Source organism: Salarias fasciatus, chromosome 4 (genome assembly GCF_902148845.1).
Source record: "Salarias fasciatus chromosome 4, fSalaFa1.1, whole genome shotgun sequence".
Classification (NCBI taxonomy): domain Eukaryota; kingdom Metazoa; phylum Chordata; class Actinopteri; order Blenniiformes; family Blenniidae; genus Salarias; species Salarias fasciatus.
In genome coordinates this window covers 19,000,031-19,023,611 of record NC_043748.1, presented here as the reverse complement: position 1 = coordinate 19,023,611, position 23,581 = coordinate 19,000,031, and the positions used below count along the sequence as shown (strand labels likewise).

The window sequence follows — 23,581 nt, the reverse complement described above, 5'->3', positions numbered from 1 at the left end:
TGGACTGATAACAGCGGCAAACAAGGCTTGATTAAAAAATCCCGTTTTGTGTTTGTTTGTTTCTTTCTTTTTAATTCCTTCCTTTTCTCTTTAATGAGAAACGTGTCTGAAGTATTCGCAGCCACGTCCATCCATCCATCACGCTGTTACGTGCTCTTTTGTTCCTCGTGGGTGTCGCCCCGTGGCGGGTGGGCGTGTCGCACGCGGGGGTGGGGGAACGTGTCGACGTCACCGCTGTTGGTCGCGCGCTGTCAAAGCGGAGATATAGACCAGTTTTTAAAAAAAGGGAAAAAAAAATAGAAAAACTTTTCAGTGTGGAGACACATGGCGGCGGAGGGCAGGAGGCTGCGGGCTGTCGCGGAGGTCGTGTGAGCCGCTGAAGGAGGGCTGTTTTCGTCTTTTTTTTTCTTCTACCCCTCCTCTCTCTCTCTCTCTCTCTCTCCACTCTCTCTCTCCCTCTCTCTTTCCTGGGGTCGCACGGGGAGAGGAGCCAGCGGGCTGCTCCTTCACTTTAGCCGACCTGCTAGCTTAACGTCAACTTGGAGGAAAGGAAAAAAACAAAGTGGAGAAGCTTCATCCGCCGACACAGACCTATGCGACGGATAACAGGTAACACCCTGTCCCTGCTTTCACTCCTCCGGGTGTTCCAACCCCCTCCTCCTCCTCCTCCGCTCCCTCTTCCTCCACCACCAGCAGCACCGTGCGGGTCTCGGGACTGCAACAGCTCCCTGCCCGCCTGCCTCGTCCTCGCGGCGGACGCGGCACACGTCGCCAGTCCGCCCCCTTCCTACCTTAACTTCAGAGATCGAACCGGCTTCCCAGACTTTGGCCGCCCGCTCGGCTTGTTTCGACTCGTTCGGACACCTTGTTGTTAAAGAAAAGCGGCGTTTTCTTCTCGGCGACGCTGGCATCCACTTCCCCCCTTCACTCCCCCGTATTAGCTGTCTGCATCGCTTTTATTTATTATGCATGTGCACCTCCACTGCGGCGCGGTTTGGATTTAATGTAGAAAGACGCTGCACACACTCCTTTATTTAGATTTTGTTTGGTTTGGTTGCATGCTTTCACACGATCCTCCACATGCGGGGTGTGTGTCTGCATAGCTGGCACTGTGCACCCTTTTGTTTGTTTTCTTTTTTATTCATCGTGCCATCATGATTGCAACCTGCCTTGCGGAGACTGGTGCCATCAAGCCGGGCTGAGGATCTATGCAGCCACCAGCTCTGTGGTGCGGTGCAGCAATGCGGTAGACAGGAGGCCGGCTTAGATTTCCAAATGAACTGTGAGGAGGAGGAGGAGGAGGAGGGGGGGGAGAGAAATTGAACCGCTATTATTTATGTTTGGTCGATATGTCACGGGGTCATGGTTTGCTGACAGCAGCAGGATCGTCCAGGGGAACAAGGTCAAACGTGGAAGGAGGAGCAGCTCCTCCTGACAGCCCGCAGTGAGGAGGCTCTCCGTGTTGCCTCCTTCCCAAGGGGCAGCATGAACCAGGCTGCCAGGTGAAGAATGCCAATGAATTATTCAGCCACATGCTGCATATGATCAACGTGGCCCAGGAATGTGCAGGAGAAGCTTTTCTGGGGACAATAAGAGGCTCTCAGGGTGGCGTTTGTGGCTTCCCCCTCTTCCCTAAGAAGAATGGACTGCCTCCGCCATCCTTGTTGAACATGCCAGTTTCCAGAGAAAGGGGCTTTGGAAGGCTGAGTGGAGTAGGAGTCACTTTTTAACAAATTCGATTTTGAAACCAGTATGGATAACGTTGGATGTCCTTCCTGTGACGGACTTTAAAGCTGTTTACTGTGATTGTACAACAGGGATGGATGGATGGAGTTTTGGCTGTAAAGACATGGTACGGCCTTGCATCCTCATACATGTGTCTCTCATGAAATTTTGTTTTATTTATTCATTGTGCCAGGTGGTCAGTTCAGAACCAGTTCTCATTTACAATGACGACCCGGGCAAGAGCCAGCATGGAGGCATAAAGGAAAGCACTGAAAAAAATATATACATGCAGTGAAAGAGTGTCACACACCTTAAAATAAAGACAGTGATATACATAAAGAAACAAACTGAAAAAATCTCAAAGCAAGTGCAGTGATCCTTCATTATTGGCTGAGTGGGATTAGAGAAGACTGGAATGACTGTAGAAAGTTTGAAGATCTGTTGCAGATGATTCCAGTCGTTTCCAGCAGAAAACTGAAATAAGGAGCTCCCAGAGGAGGTACAGGCTTTGGGTTTGACCAGACTGATGAATCTGCTGGAATGCAGACAGCAGTTTGTGCTGTGAATATTGACAAGAGACTGTAGGTGTAAAGGAGTTTTCTCAAAAATAGTTTTGTCCATGACATGAAACCGGTGAGTTTGTCTAAGTGCATGAAGAGAAGTGCTGCTCAAAGTGTTTCTAAAAGGATTGTTAAAACCTCAAAAAAGAAGTAAGATGAACATATACACACAGACTCAGGGAGAACATGCAAACTCCATCCCACAAGCTCAGTCCAAACTCCTGACAGGTTCTCACTCTGTTATCAAATAAAGCATATAATTCAGAGTTATATAATAGAAGATGAAATAACAAGAGTTAAAATAGAAGTTGAACATTAATAAAAGAAGAGCAGATGAATGAAACATGAAGGCATAAATTCATGAGAGCATACATTGGTATTGTTTCTGTTGTAGTTATAAAAAATGAAACAACAGCCAGCTCATGTAAGGAAAGCATATTTTCATGTTCTTTTGCTTCTGTTTATCCCTCTGGTTTTAATGCAGAAGCTTCCACCCCGGCTCAAGCAGTAAAAAGGAGACAGGTTTAAAAAAAACACATCAAAGTTGGTTTCATCAAGTCATTAATTTTTCTCACCTTTGAACAAATATAAGAAAAAAACTGCCACAAAAAGCACCAAAACAAACGTGTACCAGCAAAGTTAAGTAGCTTACAGTGAAAAGAAAAAAACAAATGAGTGAACGAAAGGAGTGCTTCTGAAGCTGAAGGGTAAAAACCACTCTGGGAACTTTAATGGCAGCATGTGGATTTTTTTTTTTTCTTGCTCACGGCACATTGTCTGGAGCTCATTCTTCTCCGTAAAGATTCCCTGTGTTTTCCAGGACAGTGTGCACGCATGACATAGGACATTTTTAGAGTAAAAATAGACCTTAATGTTCTGCACATGCCTGAAGTGTCATGTGCTTCGCAGCAGTTAAACCGTCTATTGAAACAGAGCGATTCCACTTCTGATGGTGGAGACGGAGGTAAAGAGTAAGCCAAAAAAAAAAAGAAAAGTACTTTTAATCAGAAATCCTGTGAATCTGTTGGGTCAAGAGTCCAGCACAGTGCAGCGCTGACGCACTATGTTGCAACAACTGATGTTACTACAGAGCAAGTGAAAGGTTGTTATGTTAATGCCGTTCAGTAATCAGTGTTTTTCCTGACCTTTACTAATCTGTTTTGGACTCACTGATTTATCCTGCGAGGTGTTGCAGATATCCGTCATAAAAGTTGTAGCAACCAGAATAGATGAAGGCGCAAAGATAAGTTATTTTTTAGGGCGTCTGTGCACCTGATAATTATTACAGTGAAGAAATATCAGGAAGTTCAAGCTGAGGGCACTGCCCTTCGGACAAATGTAAACTTCCTAACAATTAATTCAACGGTTCAGATCAATAAAACAAAGCCAGTGCAAATATTGTAAAGTAGAAGGTAGAGCCTATGCAGGAGGTTTTTTTTTTTTTTTTTTCATGAAGACTAATTCTGAAATGTGGTTGTATTTTTATTTTTACAAGAGTGCTTAGAGCAGGGGTGTCAAACATAAGGCCTGTGGGCCAAAACCGACCGGCTAGAGGCTCCAATCCAACCCGACAAACCACTTTGTAAAAATGTAATCTTAAACAGATTTTTTTTTTTAACAAATAGCTGGAGGATAGTGAACACAACACAACACTGAGACCTGAGCTGAGATATCAGTAATGCTGCCATGAAAGTTAGCTACCAAGCCGTGCTGTTAGGGCGAGTCGGTAAAAATATGGATAATGCAACTTAGATTATTTTGTTTTGGACATTTCTCTGTATTTTGCACCATTACATTTAGCTTTATGTTGAGATTGTAGTCATTTTGGATGGCAATTGCTTTTATTTTGCAAACATAAAAATATATAAAAATAAGGTACTTTAATCATGTATGCTCTACGCCCACTCAAAATGAAATCCAGTGGTCTGTGGCCCCTGAGCTAAAAATGTGTTTGACATCCCTGGAATAGAGAAACCTGAGCGAGGCTGGGCGCTTGCAGGAAGACAATTGAGGACCATATTTTGAACATCTTAAGGGTAAACTTGCTGCAGCTTCAGGAGTTCAGTATAAATCTGACTGCACATCGTGTTAAATGCTAGCAAATCAACGTTTTTATTGATTTTTTGGGGGGGATTTAGATGATGACTTTTCTGATTCTTGTATGCAGCTTGGTCTTGAATCCTGATGTCATAATGAACTCATGAATGAAATGTCTGTAATGTTTGTATTGAGGCGCTCATTCACGCTTAAAAGCTGTTTTGAGTTGAAATGTTTTATTCACAGGGAAATGGAGTACTAGTGGTCAAAGTTAAGACATTGCTTGATCAAACTGGGTTCATAATTACCCGCAAAAATATATTTTTGAATACCTTAACCACATGTCAGATTCCCACCCCTGCTTGAACCTGGTGTTTCTTACTAAACAGTGTTTGAAAGCCACATCCCACCTGATATCTTATTGCCACTTATTGATTATATTAACTGCTCCAGTTACATTTAAACAAAGGTAAAACTAATATATTCCTGGAGGACTTTGAACTAAAGATCTCAGAGTGCTGGACCTGATCCAGACAGACTGTGGGTGAAGGCCGGGTACAGCCAGTCCATCACACAGCAAACACGGAGAGACAGAGTATCACACACACACACACACACTCACACACTCACATTCACACCTTTAAAGTCAACAATGTCCATCAATTGCTTGTTTTTCAAACGTGTGGGGGGAAAGTGAAGTCAAAAGGAGTCGGATGTTCCGGACTGTTCCTTAGGTCCCGACAGCATTTCAAGTGAAAACATTTTGCATTTTTGTTTCAGAACTGTTTGGCGTTTACACGACAACATTTTCAACTATGTCTGTTTACATGGAAATAACCAAAATGCTGAAAATAATATTGTTAGCGTACCAGACCACTAGTTGGCGCTGTTTGTTGTTGTAATGACACCAAACACACACACGCTGTGGAGATAAGTGCACTATAAACGTAACAAATGGCGAGATATGGACAGGCGAAGACCAAGTTGGATTGTTACTCCAGATGACTGTCATGTGCTGTAGCCGTGTCTCAGAAAGGTTGCGTTCTCCCCTCCGTTTCCATGGAGATGGAATCGGACCATTTTCAAAAAAAAGTTCCACCTTGGGAGCCATTTTCCAAAGTTCTGTTTTCAGTGGATCTGGGGACTGTTGTCATGGAAACGGACGCCCAAAATGCAATGAACGTTTTGCGCATTTTTAAGCAGTCGTGTAAGCTGGACGTGAGACGAGTGGCGGTTCACCACAGACTCCAAAGTTTGAATTCTTGAAGATAAGCAGCTATGAACAGCTGATAATGTGAGTGTCAGAAAGGTCTTAACAACCAGGTGAATAAAGGGGAACAAACCTGGATGATATCAGTTTTTATTTTTAAAAAAATTGTACAAACCAAGGTAATTTTGACGGATCCCCAACGATCTGCACACCCGGTATTTCACTCACTGTTTGCTTATGATCTATAGAGTTTGATTCTCAGTTGTTTAAGTGCGGGTTGGTTAAACACGGCGGTAATAATCGGGGTCGTTGTTGGGGTAAAATACAGTCCCAACACTTGTTGCGCAGCCGTCTGTGTCTCCTGACTCCAACCCGTTGCTCCATCCTTGAAATCCTCTTTTCTTTCCTCGCCCTGGCTTTGTTTGCTTCTCAGGGATTTTTGGTGTGTCCTAAACAACTCACTGTAATCCCGCTTGCAGAATGCGCATAATAATAGAGACCTTTTGTTCCAGTGGAGAATGCCGTGCTGCCGCGGTGTATTCACACCCTGTAACTTCGCTTTCTTTCTGCCACTTCTGTTATTTCTCCCCGATGCCCTCGACTCGACCGCCTCTCATGTGCCTTTCATCTGCCCCCCCCCCCCCCCCCCCCCCCCCCCATGCCCTGCATGTCTAAACCTCTCATGTCACTTGCTTCAGACAGCCCGTGTCTTCAGCTGTGTGTGTGTTGGATGAACCACACAGGGTGCAGCTTCGCCCTCCCTCCCGTCTGACTGACGTCCATCGATTGGACCTGTCTGTGCGCATCACTCCTCGGTGTATCCTCTCCTTCCTGACGGCCTCCCCTCCTCTCTGTCTCCCCTCCCGTCGTGTCTAGGTGAGTGATGGAGACGAGAGAGTTGACGGTGGTAGCTGGCAGCTTCGTGGGTTTCCAGCTCCTCTTCTCGGTGGCCAGCCCGCGGCTCTCCTCCGCCATCACGCCCGGTTATGGACAGCTGCCTCCCACCAAGCTCACAGAGTGGAACTCCAGGTGGGTCCAGTGAAAAGGAAAACCTCAGATCCTCTAACCTGCAAACACGTGACCCTGAATCAACTCTCAGGAGGGGAATTCAGGCTTAAAACAACATGTTTTTATTGTAAATATGTCTTGATACTCTAAAACCAGTCTTTTTTTGATGAATTACACCACATTGTTACCTAGTGGAACTGGAAGTGGAATATTATTGAGTAGAAGTTAGGAAAATTCATTGAGGCCCCCGTTTACACGTCAACGTTTTCACGTGAAAATGGAAAACTTTTGTTGCGTTTTGGCTGTGCAGTGCTGAGAAACACTGAAAACATGACTTTTTGAAAATGGAATTTTTAGAAAATATCCATTTTTGTCTCCGTGGACATGGGAAAATTCACATTTTTTAAAACCAACTATTTTACATTGGTTGTGGAACGGATTTGCATTTAAAAATATGTCACGTAGCAGGTGTAACAAGCATAGGTATATGGCCATAGATATGTATAAGGATTCTGTTCTCCTCTATTGTAATAAAAGGCTGCATTTCCACTATAGCCGAGCGGAACCAGGGGTTTGCTACCCGCACCCAATGCATAAGCGTTGCAGGGTCCAAGGGGGAGTTTTTATCTTGGAACACCAGGTTCCAGTCATCCGTGGCTTTACGAATCCGTCATCTTTCATTTGATTCCTGTCGCCTTGGCTGCCGTACGCGGAGAAAATAGACCTGCTATCAGATCATTTGCAACTCTGTTGCAGCTGCAGAGAGCATCAAGCCACAAGTAAAATGCATGCACTAGAAATATAGCTCATTATTAAAGTGGGGGCTAATGCTAGTAGCTATACACACATCTATGGCCATATGTCTATGTTTGCAGCTCCTGCTGCGTGATGTAATTTTCCGATGCAGATCTGATCCGGATCCAGAGCGGCTGCCGTGCGGCACGTCTCGGTGTGAGCTCTGCTCCGCATGCCGATGTTTCGAATTATCTGGTGCCCGTGTTAACTTGTGACCAATACGTGACTGAAACATGTAGTCGTTCTGGCGAACGTCGGTTATCGACAGTTACAGTCAGTGTGTACGTTTAAAGTGTTTTGTGAGTCTTACTTTAACAACTGCTGTTATCAGCATGTGTTTACACAGACCTCCGCCGTCATTCGTTAACACGGAAACCAGTTAATCCGTAACACCGGCTGGACGATCGCTTGTATTCTGCAATGGAACCAAATCGCGCAACAGCGAGTTGTATAATGGGCCATTTTCACAGCTCCACTACTTCCTGAAATTAACTGTGCACATTCATTTCCTGTCTTGCATTATTGGCCAAAATGATTAATCCAGGTGTGTCTTGTTGCAGCAGTCTAAACCAGACACACCTGGATTAATCATTTTGGCCAATAATGCAAGACAGGAAATGAATGTGCACAGTTAATTTCAGGAAGTAGTGAAGCTGTGAAAATACCCCATGAGCTCCATCTCACCTCTCCACTGTTTTATCTGTCTGGGTTTTTTGTAAAAAAAAAAAAAAAAAAAAGTTTTTCAACCACCGTGGTGTTCTGCTGGGTTTTTTTACTGTCCTGCTTCCCGTTTACTGCACACGTCACTACGTACGAGGGAACGCATGCAAGGAACAAATATTCCCCTGTTTAATCCGCTCCGCTGTCAGGCTGCCTTTATAAGGGACACGGAGCGGATTGTCGATCGGTGTAGACCGCCTCGTACAGTCGGCTCCAAAATACAATCCGCTCCGAGTGAAGCGGATCCACTCGGTCGTTTACATGACACATTTTACAATCTGCTCCACGTATAATCAGCTTATACCCGGTCCATGTAAACGTGCCTGATGTTTGCCTCCAGAGTTTTATGACTCTATTTGATATTCTCCTGGAACTTGGTAGCTTTAAAGATGAGTCATCATAATAACAACCCAACTTTTGTCCATATGAATGTCCGCTTGCTCATAGCTTATTATTCTCTGTGTGGTTTCATTACAAAAACAACCAACGGCAACTGCTCGTGATCCGGCGTGCCAGCTCCCATCATTTTCAGCATTTCTGCTGTTTTCATTGAAACAGGCATCTTTTTCAAAGTGTTGCTGCGTAAGCAGTAAACTTCTCTGAAACAAAACCACAAAAGCGATGCTGTTTTTTAAAGCATGGGGCAGAGCAGGAATAATGTAGGGGACAAGAGGAGGCCTTTCTCTAACATGATTATTCTGCACCCTTTAACAGGAGCAAACTTAGATGAGATCATATTCATCTGATTAGCAAAGTGTAGGTGAGGCGGTGACAGATTGCTCAGATTTGATTTGTTGTCAGGGAGAAGAATCGTAAGACAGTTTCACAAAGCCCCAGATTTTCATGAGCTGGTTCTGTCCTTGCAAAATAATTCTCCCAAAATCGGTCACCGCAAGAAATGATTCAGACCTTTCACATGTTGAAAACCTCTGGTTTCATTGCTCTGATGCAGAATGACTCTTCCCCTTGCCTCAGAGTGAAAGGCACCATGACTTGTTGGATACACGATACTGTTTGTTCAGTGCTGGTTTGTTTGTTTTTCGGCTAAACCTCAGGACAGTTTGACTTCATCAGACTTTTAACGGTCCTGCCATCAACATCAGATATCGCTGTTATCTAGAAAAGCACTTTTGTGTTCGCTGTGGATCGTCTTATGCATATTTTACACACACTACTGTTGTTACTGTAGTATTATGTATGTCCGATTTTACTGCTCAGGACTACACTGCTGTCTTTCTGCAGAGTTACAGTGAAACAACAGCAGTTAAATTGACTCAAAACTATCATTTGAATTAATATGAATTTAGAAAACTCCCCTAAAACAGTCACGTCAGTGAGACAAAATTACAGTGATGATGTCTTTTAAATAAACAGTTTTGTAATGTTTTGCTGGTAAAACCAACACAGTCTTTGCTTACTTGTTTCTTTCTATTTAACATCATTCCTGATTATGTGGAAGAAATTTACTAACTTCAAAGTTTGTGTTTTGGGTGGTTGATGCCAACAGTGTAGCGGAAAAAACATCTAATATAATTGAAAACGTCATGTTTTTTTAAGGCTGTTAAAATATTAATTTCTTTAATTACAATTAACTACATTTTGTTGTGGATGTATAAATTCTGTTATTTTGCAGTTCAAGGCAGTTTTAAGCCCGTAATGTGAAACATTTCCTACCATTGTCTTAACTGGGAATCAAATGAACACAAAGAAAGACTTTCCTTTTTGACCTTTTGTATTTCTGTTTTTCTGCATAAAAATTCAGGTTTTTTTTGACATTTCATTCCTTTCTGTTACCGTATTTTGATTTTTCATTTAAAAAGACCCGAACATATTTCAGTTTTTGAGAAATAAACCTAAATCATCGAGAAACAAATGAATTCGATTGTGAGAAAGAGGAGCTCTTCATTTTTCTGCCAGTAAGATGAGCTGAACCTCATGAATATTTCCCATCCACCAGCTCATTTGGCCTTTGAGGGGCAAAGTTATAGAATAATGAATTTACAGGCAGCGCCTGAAACGAACTGATAGAAACCAGAGTTTGCACGCCGCCCGGAGCATAATTTCCGTCAGATCCCTCCATGTTTTGGTAGTTTGGTGTTTAGCATTTTTATTAGAAGGGAACTTGCGGATTTGCATGCGGCGCTCGACCTCCGAGCCCTGCGAGACGCTCTCCCAGTTGTGTAATGTTGCGGAGTCGTGACATCCAGGAGCGCGCCGACCTCCGTTGAGCAATCACAAAGCGGTGGTGGGTGAAGACGAGCCCACGTGTGCCTCGGGGGCCCGGCTCGTCACTCCACGCACTCCGCAGCCGTGTGGCGAGCCGCCGGCCGAGCACGGGGCGGTTTAAAGTTTCAAGCAGAAAACCTCCGGGGTGAAGTTCAGAGGGCAGTCGTTCCAAGTTGCATAACGTCTCCCTGTGTCCTCTCTCTCTCTCTGTCTGTGCTCAAAGTGAGCCCTTCATGCAGCCACAGTTTACATTAGCCTTTTTGTCCATAATTGCAAAAGTGGAGTGCACTGACCAAGAAGTCCGAAGCGAGTCAAAGAAGAAGGGTGAAAAAAAAAGAAGAAGCCCTGACGGTTCACTTTAGCGTGGTGTGCTGTTACATAACAGCCGGCGCTCAGTGTGTCAGTGTGTTGTTTATGTAACTCAACTTAAGTGCAGGAGTGGAGGGAGAAAGAGCAGTCCGTCCGCACCCAGAACGCCAAGGAAGTCATCTTCCTCTTGTCACTCCGTCGTTTTCTCCCACATCCTTCGTCGAGTCGAAATGACAGTTAATGGGCTCCGTCCGTGGCGAGCGCCGGCCAGAATCCGTCTTCTGGCCGGGCTTGGCCCCCTGTGGAGCGGGACCGTTGTGGCCCGGAGGAGCTGCGACTCTGGCAGAGGGGAGATAAGAGCCGCTGGACCTCTGAGTATCTCTTCACAGGCCCAGATAACCACTCCAAAGGTCAGGGGTGACGCTGTCCCGGGCCTGATAACAGCCAAGTTACAGTCACTGAGGAGGCAACGTGCCTACTGTATGTCCAGAGTCACGATGAGACTGGGGGGAAAAAAAGACCTTTTACACCTGGGATGCCATTGTTTTTATTACACTTATCGTTTTAATCTTAATGTTGTTCTAGATGTGAGATTTGTATCTGCCCAGAACGGGAGATTGTTGCTTGTACCAGTAGAAGAGGCTGAAATTGAAGATTTCCTCCCTTCAGATGCTGTATCTGGTTCTCAGCGCTCGCCGGACTCGTTTTGAAATGTTTTTCTCTGAGTCTTAGGAGGCATTATGTGCTGTAATGAGCTTGTCATGCTCGGTTTTCCATCAGAAGTGGCTTGAATTGGGTTAAGACGGGCTGTAAGGGTCAATTTGACCTCTTTGGTATGCTCTCCAAGCACTCTCTGGCTGGACTGCTCCCCTGCTCTGTCTTTATAGCTTTTTCATTGATTATTACAAGTGTATTTAAGATCAATGAGGGGTACAATATGCTGTGAGGAAGGTTTTATCTGAGCTTGAAGATACAATCTTGAAGCTGGTTGGAAGTGATCATGTAGAGAGGTGTTTTAATCTTGAGATCAAATTAGTTTTTAGATGGATAGAAGAGGATATGATGGGAATATAATTTAATCTCAATCAGAATACAGAACAATAACCTGAAGGGTTTATCTGCTCCCATCTTTTCTCACCTGTTTATCCCCAGACTCTCCTCACAGTGCAGCTGAAGTCGATCTGATGCGGGGTCAGACAGGGGTCACGTTGGACAGGGTTCCAGTGCATCACATCACTAACACACACACACATACACACTCACATACATCAAGCATGTATTGATAGTCCACATGAACCCAGCAGGTGTTTTGGAACTTCAATCAACAAACTAGTTGTTTTTTTTGTTTTTGTTTTTTTTTGTTTTGTTTTGTTTTTTGTTTTTTTTTACATATTTTAGTCCCATATTTGTTTAAACCAAGCACAGAACAAGTGAGAAAGTGCTTCAAGTCTTTATTGTGTTCTTTGGTTGGATAATGCTGTAAAACATGCAAACTTCACACATGCTTTTGAGTATTTCTTCTGTTTAGACACATCATTTTCAAAAGATTGGTGTATAAAAGCGAAACTTTTCTGAAACCGAAACGCAAACAATGTGTTTTTACCTGAAACTTTGACATGTAAACGGGACCTAAGAGCTTTATTCATTGAAGAAGAAAAAAAAGGTCTTCTGCACTCATCCCTTCACCCTCGAGCCTCCATTACACAGATTTCGGTTTGAGCCTGAGCAGCCTTTGACTTCTCTCTAAATGCTGACTTGCATTTTCTTTGCCCTGTGGAAAACCATTTATTCTCTTGCTTTTAACTTGATGACATGTTTCTTTTCATGTGCTGCTCCTTTTTTTTTTTCTCGATCGCATGAAATTTTCTACGCAGGCTTTCCATGCGTTAGAGTCGTCCTGCAGGAAATATGCCTGTACAGTTCTGAATCTGATTCGATTTATATATGTGTGTGTGTGTGTGTGTGTGTGTTTGTCCTCTGCCAGGTTGGTGTCGACTGTGCACGCTTTGATCGTGGGCTTGTTCTGTTTGTACATCCTGTGGTTTGATGACGCGGTCAACGCCAACCCCGTCTGGTAAGAGACAAACGCCAAGTCTTTATTGTGATGCAAATCAAGGAGGGCAATTAAGAAAAAAAAAAGAAAAGAAAAGAAAGAATGTATATATAACATCTAAATATAGACTGACGATATTGTAGAGTTTAAAAAAAAAAAGATGATAGTGTTGAAGCTTTTGGGGAAACCTGAGTTCTCCCAGCTCTCAGGGCGGCTGGAGACAGATGAAGGGACTGCAGGGAGGGAGGGGGGAGGCGGGGGGGCAGCGCAGCATCGTCAGGGTGGGTAGTTAATACCTACAAAGATGGCGTCTGAGTGAAGGAGCGATGTTCGCGGAGCCTCCAGAGAGCCGCACACTGAGCGGATTCAGGCTTTGATTTCTGCCCGCCGCTTTCTCCCTGAGCGTCCTGAAGCTGAGAGAAACTCCAACGTCTCAATCAGACAGTTTCTCCTCAGATCATCCTTTTTTTTTTTTCTTTCCTTCTTTTAAATCTCGCACCGCTTCCTTCCTCGTCTTCCCTCTGCTTGAGTTTCGCTTCCTCTCAAACCGTCTGGTGGAGTCCACAGTCCCGCCAGTAGGACAGGAGTCCTTTTCATAGCACAACAACAGCAGCCTCAGTCCTGAACGCCACCCCCCACCCCCCTAGCCCCCTCCACCCCTCCACTGCCGCACCGCGAGCCTCCTCCTGCCTCCAGCTGCTGTCTGTTGTTACCCCCACATCTCAATGCAGCACACCTCCCTCGCTCCCTTTGTCTCCGGACAGGCATCGCTGATGGAGCGAGAAACTCAAAAGGAGGGGAGGGAGGAGAGGACAGAAAGTGGGAGTGAAGGAGGAGGAGGATGGAGGCTCCCTCCTCTTCACATCCATCTTCATCGGCCGATTTCTCCTCTCCTCCGTTTTTACAAACACCTTTCTTCCTCCGTCCTCGCTCCCGGCGTTGAACTTTTCAGCCGGCGGGTAATCCCAAATCCGCGGCGTTGCAGCAGCGCGAGCTCCACTCAATCTGATTGTGTTACAGCATCATTAAGACCCGTCACACAGCAGCATTGTTCTCTCCCTCCGCTGATTGTTTCCTCCTCGGGCCCTTTTCGGGGCGTTGCTCCCGCTCAGGCTGCCCCTGCCGCCAGCAGCCGCGGCGGCGTGGCCTCAGCCGCTATCGTAATCCACTCAGTTAACAAGCGCCGTGTCTGACGGCCTCGCCTCGGCTGCGTTTCTTGATTGGCTTATCTGGGCTTGAACTTCGCAGGCGAGAGCGGCGGGCCGCGTTGTCAGGGTCGCATCAGAGCTGAGGTCAAATCGGAGGAAGTGTTTTATGTAATTTCTCGTCAGACACTGGACTTCATGACTGAAATGATCTTAGTTTTCAAACCGTTCACCCTTTAATATGTATATTCTCTTCTCTTTTTGCATTTCTCAGGCTGAGGTCCTCAAGTTTCTTATGATTTTCAAAAACTGCTTGAGATCCAGTAAAATGCGTTTAAAGAGAATATTTTTTGTTTTTTTCCCTTCGTCCCAGATAGTAAACGTCTTTGAGCTGCTTCCCTCGGCGCGGCCTGTGTTACTCGTGATATTGTGGTGACACATTAGCTGAGCTGTCAGCACTTCGCCGGTTCACTCTGATGACTGAATCTCTCATCACTGACACAAATAGGAACTTAAAATTAGTTCGGCAGAACGCCGAGTATCACCCAGTGGAGGGGGGCCGTTTTATGAACACACAAATATCCAGTGTTGTGTAAATTACCTTACAATTACTAGATTATTGTTATTATTAATTCATTCCAGATAAAAACATATAGGAAACACTCTCGCCGCATTCATTCACAAACAGGGTAACCCCCCTGAGCTCGTAGAACGATTTCCCGTCCTCTCACAGAGTTTGAGTTGCTGCTGCTGAGTCAGCAGAGCGTGAGGCGAGAGCCTCTTCATCACTTCGTGTCTCACACCTGCAGCTCGCCATCGCTTCCCCGAACACTTCTGTGTTTTATCGCCTCCGTAAATCGTAAATCGGTGCTTATGTGTGTTGTGGTTCGGATGAGGGGGGGAAAAAAAAAGACGCTCTCTTTGATCGTGAGTCGGCGGTTCTCCAGTGAAGGTTGTCGTCGCCACATTCCAGCCAGCTGAAGCATACGTTGAGGAAGCCGCGTGGGTTTAATGTACGTTTAATTCGCCGGATCGGACTGATCTGATCACAGACGAGCCCTCAGACTTCATGACGGCACTCAGGCTATCGCTTCAGCTGGTCGAGATCCAGCCTCATATTTGAATTCCTGTTCCGAGTGAAGCGGTAAAGTGATCCACCTGATCAGCTAACGCGGAGAAGAAGCACTCTCGCGTGCGGCATGATGGGAAATATAACCGGAGAGGAGAAGGAGGAAGGCGCCGTCCGCAACCTGATGGAGCAGAGAGAGTGTTGATTGTTCAGTTCTGGACAAAGATGCTTCCTCATGATGCCGAAATGTCCGAAACATGACTGGACTTCATTGAAAACAGTATAAAAGCTGCATATTATATGGAGAAAGAGGGAAAGTGGAGATGCTTGAGAGTTCGATACCGGCATCACGTTTCAAAATCGCCGGGACAAAAGCTGGAAAACAGCTGCTGGAATGTTTCATGAATCATTAGCTGGTTTTGGCAGCGGCTCGGTAAATTGACTGGGAGTCACAGAGAGGCCGAGTCACTCACAGCGAAGATGAAGGGTTCATCAGTCACCAAACCGGGTCTGATCAGGGACTGGTGAAGCAACGCTTCACATCTTCTCAGGTTGTACTTGTCTGTCGGTGGGATTTAAGAGACAGTATGGTAAAAGCGTGTCCATGAAGTTAAAAATAGACTTAATTGTTTCTCTGTTTGGTTGTTTTCTGCATTATTTTTTAATTTGAGTGCAACAATTTAGTTGTACGTTTAAGTGGCTGTTTCCTCCAGGATTATTCAGCAGACCTTGACTGGATGATTTTGTCAGATTAATTTGAGAGACGACTTCATAAAATACATCCAAACAACATCTGTAGAACCGCAGTGATGTTCCCGGTCCGAGGACGGGGAAGTGATCAGTCAGTGCTGCTCTTTTAGAACCCAGCAGGACCGATGCTCCAGACCCTCGCAGGCCCGGTTCAGCGCTCGTCTGGAGGGATCTGGACTGTTTGCACAGCCAACGGCAGCCTGCTCAGCACCGGACAGGTGTAATCTGTGTGCACACAGGGCGTGCTGCCACCGGGACAATGAGGAATGTTTGCTCTAAACGGATCCTCCTCCGGCGTGGCGAGTCCAGGGTCGTTTGCGGCGTAAGGTGAGCCGCGGTACAGTGCGGCGTGTGTTTATACAGTACGTGTGCCGGGAGGTCCGATTACACCAGCAGTCAGCCGCTCTCCGGCCACACGATACCTGCGTCTGACACCAGGATCGGGTGTCCATCGGCGCGGAGACGCCTCCATTGTTACTGTCAACAGATGCTGTTTGCAAGGACGCCTCGGGGTCGCCGGAGCGGGTCGAGGGTCCGGACGCCGCTCCGCTGATTACTGTTTATTCAGCGGAGGGAGGGAAAGAGGAGGCGAGCCGGCGATGCTCGTACGGGCCGCAGCTGTCAACACGCCAGTGTTTTTAATCAAGACATCACAGCCGGCGCGTCAGACCGTCGACCTCAGACGACCTCAGCGAGGGCGTCTGCGCCGTCCCGTTAATTAGTCTGCAAAATTGCATCATGTTTTCTTCGCACAAGCAGGCTATCGATCAAAAAGAAGCTGTTAAAGCAAGATAATATTTTTCAGATCTCTCTCTCTCTCTCTCTCTCTCTCCCTTTCTCTCGTTCGCCCTCCTCATTCTCTCTCTCCTTGTTTACCTCGGGAATGTTGCGGCTATTCTGAACCGGTCTTTACTTCCTGTTCTCTGCTGCTCCACAGGGGTGACCCCAGCCTCGTCAAGCTAAATGTAGCCATAACCTGTGGCTACCTCCTTTATGGTGAGACCTTTGTTTCTGTTCTACTGCGCAAAATTTACACAAATTCAATCAAATGATATAAAGTGCTTAATATGGTTCACATCATCTATCACAGTTTTTTTTTTTTTTTTTTTTTTAAATACCTACATGAAAGGAAAAATAGATACGAGTCAGTGGAAATTCATGTGTCAACAGTTTAACATGAATATCAGTTCAATGTCCAGGAGACTTTCAGGAAACTTCCTGGACATTGTCAGAATCATTTGAAAACCTCATGAAGAGCGTTGAAAGAGCTTGAGTGCGCCGCACTAAAGGAGATCAGAAAAACATCTGGATCGGAGGTTTCATATCAGTTTTTCTTTGTTTTAGAGCAAGTACATTCTCACAAACCCAGAAAGACGTTTGAGTCCTTAAAAAAGCAAAAGTGCAGGTGTTAACTTATGATTTTAAACAATCTGAATGTTGTTAATGTGCAGTTTCTGCCTTTTGCAGCTTTGAACATGAGAACGTGCAGTTTTACAGATTCACTAAATACTGCTGCACAACAAATAACTTGAGCAATTAGGAAGTGTTAGTGTGCACTCTAATAAAAACGGGTTTTCTCTAGTATTAATAGTCATTAAATTGATTTTTTTTTTCTAATTAAGGCCTTAAATGACATCATAAAGTACCAAACCTAATTCTCAGTGTCAGTAAAAATTCTTTTTGAAGAAAAATATTCAGTAATACGTATTAGTAAAGCTGTAGTAGTTCTAAGCTGTGATTTACCAGACGTTGTCATCAACATAAACATGCAGAACGATGAATTCTTCTGGCTGGGACGACTCCAACATAAAAATCATCTCATCCAATAAAATAAAAACATACTTGTGTCATTTTTCTTGAGTCACGGCATTAAAACTGTACAAGAAATCATTAAATTTGACGATTCCTGCAGAAACCCCGAAAAAAAAGATTCAATTAGATAAAGTGACATTTTCAAGTGGGCCCAGAAGGCCCTTTCAGCCCGCGGGCCACATGTTTGACACCGCTGTCCTAAATGACAGATGTTTAGAGCTCAGTCAAAGTCCTGCTGCCAGATATTATTGGAAGGTGAAACAGTTTCCTTTATGTTGAGATTATAGTCACTTCCTGTCGTTTTAAAGACGTTTTCATCGTGTATGATGAAACAAGGCTGAACTAACTGAACTAACACCCCTACATGGAAGAATATTTTCATTTTGTCTTTTTTTTTTTCCAACAAAAACGAGAGAAAATTGATTATTTTCATTTCAGAAAATGGCTCCTTTTGCATCATTTTGTGAAAATCAGCAGTGCAGTCATTTCTGTTAGGCCACTTAGCGTCTCTCAGTTTGCCCTGATGTGTTTTTTTTTTAGTCCATAACCACGTCTAATGAAACAATATGAGTGAGACATTACTTTTCATGTCAGTCATGAATGTTTCCCGTCTTGCTTTCGACTCGTCTATTAGCCTTGAAAGTCCTCGGCGCTCCTCTTCCAGGGATCTCTGGTCCCCTCTGCCATTAGACTTAATTCCGTCATTTCAGACCGGGCGCATTATCCGCCGCTACGTTAATTAACAGATGTTTCATCAAATGAAAGCAGCGCGTCTGGTTGTTTATGGGGTCGAAGAGAACATTCGGAGTCGGAGCGTCCTGTTCCCGCCGCTTTTTCTCCTCCTCTGGAAGCTGCGCTCAGACTGTTTCAGAAAATTGAAGGTTATGACCACACTTTACGGCTCAGATTACACTTTTCTCCCCGACAACACGATCGTACCAATCCAGCCTTTACGTCTTCTCACAGCTCCTGTCTCTCTCTCTCTCTCTCTTCCAGACCTCGTGCTGCTGGCGTTGAACTGGAGCACAATGGGGGACAGCTTTTTCGTCTGCCACCACTTGGCGGCGCTCTACGCCTACGGATACGTGTTGGTGAGGCCGCCTGTGAACGTCCTGACAGCAGAAAGACTCTGGATGCTGCTCTCACCGCCGCTCCTCAACCTGTCCTGTCCCTTTTGCCTTTGCAGACGCGGGGCGTTCTTCCCTATTTCGCCAATTTTCGCCTCATTTCAGAGTTGTCCACGCCGTTCGTGAACCAGAGGTGAGTTGGCGTTGACCTGCAGTGAGGCTTTACGATGTGAGCAGTGAGAACAAAGCAGTGCCTCCAGATTCCCGCTCATAAAACCTGCGAATCCCCTCTCTGATCTGCAGCTTCACACTGGAGCACAGGCAGACACACACACACACACACACACACACACACACACACACACACACACACACACACACACACTCTCTAAAAGCAGGATCCTTTCAAATCAAAGCGACGTGCTCGTTTCCCTCGGGGTCTCTGACCGTCCTGATGCACCCAGACATAAATCAAGAGGCCGTTCTTCATCATGGGATGAATTAGGACCCGTTTCCATGGCAACAGTTTTTGAAGCCAACTGTCCAAAAATGTTGCTTCTGCACACGTGTGATTAGATGGACACGACTCCCATGATGCAAAAAATATGTACATTTTCACCAATATCAATATTAATATTGTGGTTAATAGCTGATATTTATCAATACTGGTATGCAGAATTTTCTATGATGATTTTCTTTTCTGAAGACCATGAATATGACAAATGTCTTTATTTTCCAGCACTTCAAATAAATAATTGTTAAAACTTGAACTTTGTTCCTCCATGAAACTCCAGTTTAAGTTCAACAGTTTTTAATCATAAATCACAAAATCAAAATACCTTGAAAAGGTTCAACTTCAAGTCAAATCTGTGAAATGGAGGCCAAGTCAGGAATATCAAAACATGTCCTGACTTCTAGATTCTCTCTAATCAAACTAATTGATAACAGACAATGCTGTTGGTGGGAATTTTCCAGCTTAAATTGTAAAGTTAAAGTAAATGTCCAAACCCTGAAACAATGTTTTGAGAAAGCAGCCATGAAGTTCAGACCAAAACAAGTCACATCCACTCTCATCTATGAAACCGCTAAATCAAAAATACAGGAACCATGACTGGACTATTACTTGTTTTGGCACATTTCCCAACTTAAATCGGCTCTAACCCAAACATAACAGTAACAAGACAGAAAAATAAACAGCGCCCACTAGTGGAACAACATGAAAACTCTAATTTTCAGTGTTTCTTCCGTTTTTACTAGAGCTATTGTCATGTAGACGGGGCAGTAATCAAATGTTACTGAGCGTTCGAGGTGCTGAAGGCAGGAGTAGAGTCACATGCAGCCGTCAGAGTCTTCTTAACAGACACCAGCCATTACATTATGACCAGCCATAACATTTAAAATTGATGTGCGCGCCTGAGCCGGGGCTGAGCTGGTGGTGATGTTCTGCCTCCGTCTCTCTGCAGGTGGTTCTTCGAGGCGTTGAAGTTCCCCCGCTCGCACCGCCTGGTGGTGCTGAACGGCGTCGCCATGGCGGCGGTCTTCTTCCTGGTGCGCATCGCCGTCATGCCGTCGTACTGGGCCAGCGTGTTCGCCACGTTCGGCACGGCGGACTTCGAGCGGCTGGGCCCCGGCGCCCAGGTGGCGTGGATCACGTCCTGCGTGGCGCTGGACATCCTGAACACCATCTGGATGTACAAGATCACCCGCGGCTGCTACAAGGTCATCACGGGGAGGGGCGGCGCGCGCAAGGCGGACGGCAAGCACCACGCCAACAACCACACGGACTGAACGCCGGGCGGGCAGACCGCGTCCTCAGGTGCCGCCGACCCCGGAGCTTTGAACCAGCAGCCTCGGCGTTTTGCTCGCCGACGGATCAGCGTCCCGCTGGGCGATCGCTTCCAGTCGACACAGGCAGAGCTCACAAGCACACTTTTATCACCCGCCTCCTCCTCCTCCTCCCTCCCTCCACGCCTCCACCTCCGGTCTCCTCTCACACTTCAGCCAAAGCCCCAATCCTCTGAAGTGCCTGTTTAAAAAAAAAAAAAAAAAAACAAAACAAAACAAAAAAAAAAACAGGAAAGCAATAATGGTGGAGGAGCAGGATCACAACCAAGTTTCATCCCCTCCAATCATCTCGCTCACCGCTGCTCCCGATCCGTCGGAGGCTCCCTCCTCTCCCGCCGCTCCTCCTTCATTTCCGTCCCGCCGGAGGAGACGCGTGTTCGTGAATCTATAGGGCTCTCGTCTGGAACTCATCGAACCTCACTCAGAAAGAGACAGGAAAAACACCACAATGCCTCTTCGACAGTTTCACCTGCTGTGGCCTCCTCGGAACAAGTGGCGCCTACCTATCTCTGTACCTGTCAATAGATCTGATGTGTGTGTTTGTGTGTGTGTGTGTGTGTCGTATCACCAGCCATGCCCCTCCAGCCATCTCTATGATTTGGATGATCGTCCAGTAGAGGAGACTCCTGGGAGACTCTATGCATGCAGCAGATGGAGAACACGCCTTCGTCTTCTCCCAGGACGAATTTGCCTTTTCAGTATTCATGACGTTGGCATCACTGTGCGCTTCGTGTGTGTGTGTGTGTGTGTGTGTGTATGGGTGTGTGTTTATTTGACACGAGTAAGTTTTGCCTCACTGGTTGGAGCTCAGCTTTCCAGTTTTCTGTTCTACCTCTCCCTCTGCCTTACAAAGACTCGGATCACTCTTCTGGTTTTTGTTTTTTTATGATTTCCTCCTAAATGTCTTCAGCTTATCGTTTTGCTGGCGGAGGATCCTCCTCCTCTTCATCATCATCCTCTTCATCCACACACCAACACGGTGCTCGTGTCAATCTGCACGCTCTCGTTTTCTGTACAGACTAAATCATATAGAGCATGGTAAAATGAGCATATTTTCTGTGATGCCTTAGCGAATAGTCCAGATAGATGAGTTAACATCTAAATATTAATTGCATTAATCGGATGCTTCAGGAGGGGTTTGTCTTCCAGAGCGTCCTTCCCTCTCAGAGCATGTCTGAACTGTGTTTTGGATTATTTCTCCTCCTTCGCCCCGCATGTCTGTACAGTGTATCCTGAAGCTATGCAGCGGCCTCCTGCGGTACCGTGTGGCGAGCTCACTCGTCGCTCCACCCTCTGCGTTCGCCGCCAGACGGCATTACTCCACTTTTTTTTTTTAAAGAATCATGAATCCTCCTCGTACAGTCTGCCGGCCGCAGACTCTAATGGCGACACAGCTGGTATCAGGACGGGCGGAAGCACGGAGGGGGGGGCGGCGCATCGTGGTAGAAAGAGACCAAGTGTGTGTCAGTATAAGTGTGTGTGTGTGTGTTTTCAAGAGCGCTCCACTGATTTGTGACTCAAACAGGATCCTGAATGTAGCACAAACCAAGCCGGCATTTCTGTCGTAGCTCGGCTGTTTCTGCCAGTTTCAGCAATGTTTGTTGTGGGATGTCAGTGAATTCCTCTTAAACCCAGGAAAAACAAACCAATCCTGATCCGTTAAACTCCGATATGATCCTCATCTGACGAGTTCCAGTGTTTCACATCAGCAATGGAACCATTTCACCTTGCTGTTGTGTAATTTACAATGTAGAAAACACACAGTTCTTATTTTAATTTGAATGTTTTACTGAATGATTGTTTAAAAAGATTGTTTCTGGTGTGTTTCCACGCCCCCCTCCCCCCCGACACATTTCAGATCAAGCATGTATAAAATAATATATTTATTTTGCGATGCAATATTCACAGTATAATGTGATAAAACCAAGAAAGAGCATGAAGTTTCACATTGTGATGTGGCAGCCCCCGTGTGAAACCTCCAGTGTAATCTATTGATCCGTTACCATGAGCTGATTTCTAAGTTTCTTCTTATGTGATACAGTTTCACTATACCAAGATTTTGATGTAATAATCTGATCAGTTCACCTCAATTTCTTTTAACTTTATTTCCTGGCTGACCTGAGCCAATTCTTCACTCATGATATTTTATAACAGATCAGGTAATTAATTTAAATCAAACGTGAAATGAACTGAAAGCATTTAATTTGTGTGTCAGTCTTGCAGCCGACCACCAGGGGGCGATCAAAACATGACACTCATTGAGAACTTAATCACATGCGGACCGGTGGCGTGACTGCTTTTGCAGCTCCAGATCGCCCCCTGGCGGCCGGCTGTCATCTCCACTGAGTGGAAACTTCCCGTCAGTCTCTCTGTTTTCCAGATAGCATCAGTTTGAGCAGCAGTTTTTCCCTTGCTGGGTCGAATCGGTGGAGTTTGTGTGTCGGACTGTCTGCGTGTGGAAATCTAAAGCACACCCCCCCCCTGCTGAGCCATCGCTCTGCGCTCTCCTTGCATTTCTGTCCGTCACCACAAAAAGGAGGGGCTACAGCATCTTGTGCCTTTTTTACACAAACGGTGGATGTGATGCAGTCGAGGTTTAGATTAGCATGAGACTTTCTAATGTAATAACCAGTGATTATCTCCGCTGTACTCCTTCTCATCTATACTCTGTGTATATATTTTTATAACCTGCCTGCACAATGAATAATCCGGCCAAGTATTATAATCCAAAGCTGATCCCTCCAGGGGGAGCCTGTTGATTTTTATTTTTAATTTTATTTCTCTGAATGAATTTGAGGAGTCTCTGAATGTTTAGTGGCATTAAGATGATGACAATGGAAATCAAGCGATATATTTTTTTTGACTCCTTCTCCTCGCTCTGTAAGGATGTACAGGTAGTCGACGGGAAGGCGAGCATCTCACATCTCCGGCCTCCGATTAAAAACAAACAAAAAAAAAAACTCCAAAAGCTGTGAATATTGCGCGGACGGCGTCGGAGGCTTTAAAGAAACTGGACTCTGGCGTTTCGGAGTCGAGACTGCACAAAGAGAAGCGCGTGGCCTGATCGCCTGCGGACAGGACAAAGCCCAGTTTTTGTACTCGTCAGGGTTTTCTACAGAATATATTTCAAGACCTCACGCCCCCGGGGCTGCTGGGACGTCAATGGATTGATGAGTGTGATCGGGCTGCTGCTCCAAGGCCCTGATCTGTATTCTGTATTCAGTATTGTTTCAGGTTCGAACAACCAAAA

The 23,581-nt window shown here is 45.4% G+C and overlaps 1 protein-coding gene across 1 annotated transcript; it reads left to right on the top strand.

Moving 5' to 3' along the window:
* The first annotated feature begins 261 nt into the window (after positions 1-261).
* On the top strand, positions 262-20,768 carry tlcd4b (TLC domain containing 4b). Its single transcript, XM_030089859.1, has 7 exons — positions 262-609; positions 6,409-6,561; positions 12,575-12,664; positions 16,545-16,603; positions 18,416-18,510; positions 18,606-18,679; positions 19,950-20,768. The coding sequence occupies exons 2-7, from the start codon at positions 6,416-6,418 to the stop codon at positions 20,272-20,274; spliced, it is 789 nt and encodes a 262-aa protein (XP_029945719.1). The 5' UTR covers positions 262-609; positions 6,409-6,415; the 3' UTR covers positions 20,275-20,768.
* Positions 20,769-23,581: the final 2,813 nt, after the last annotated feature.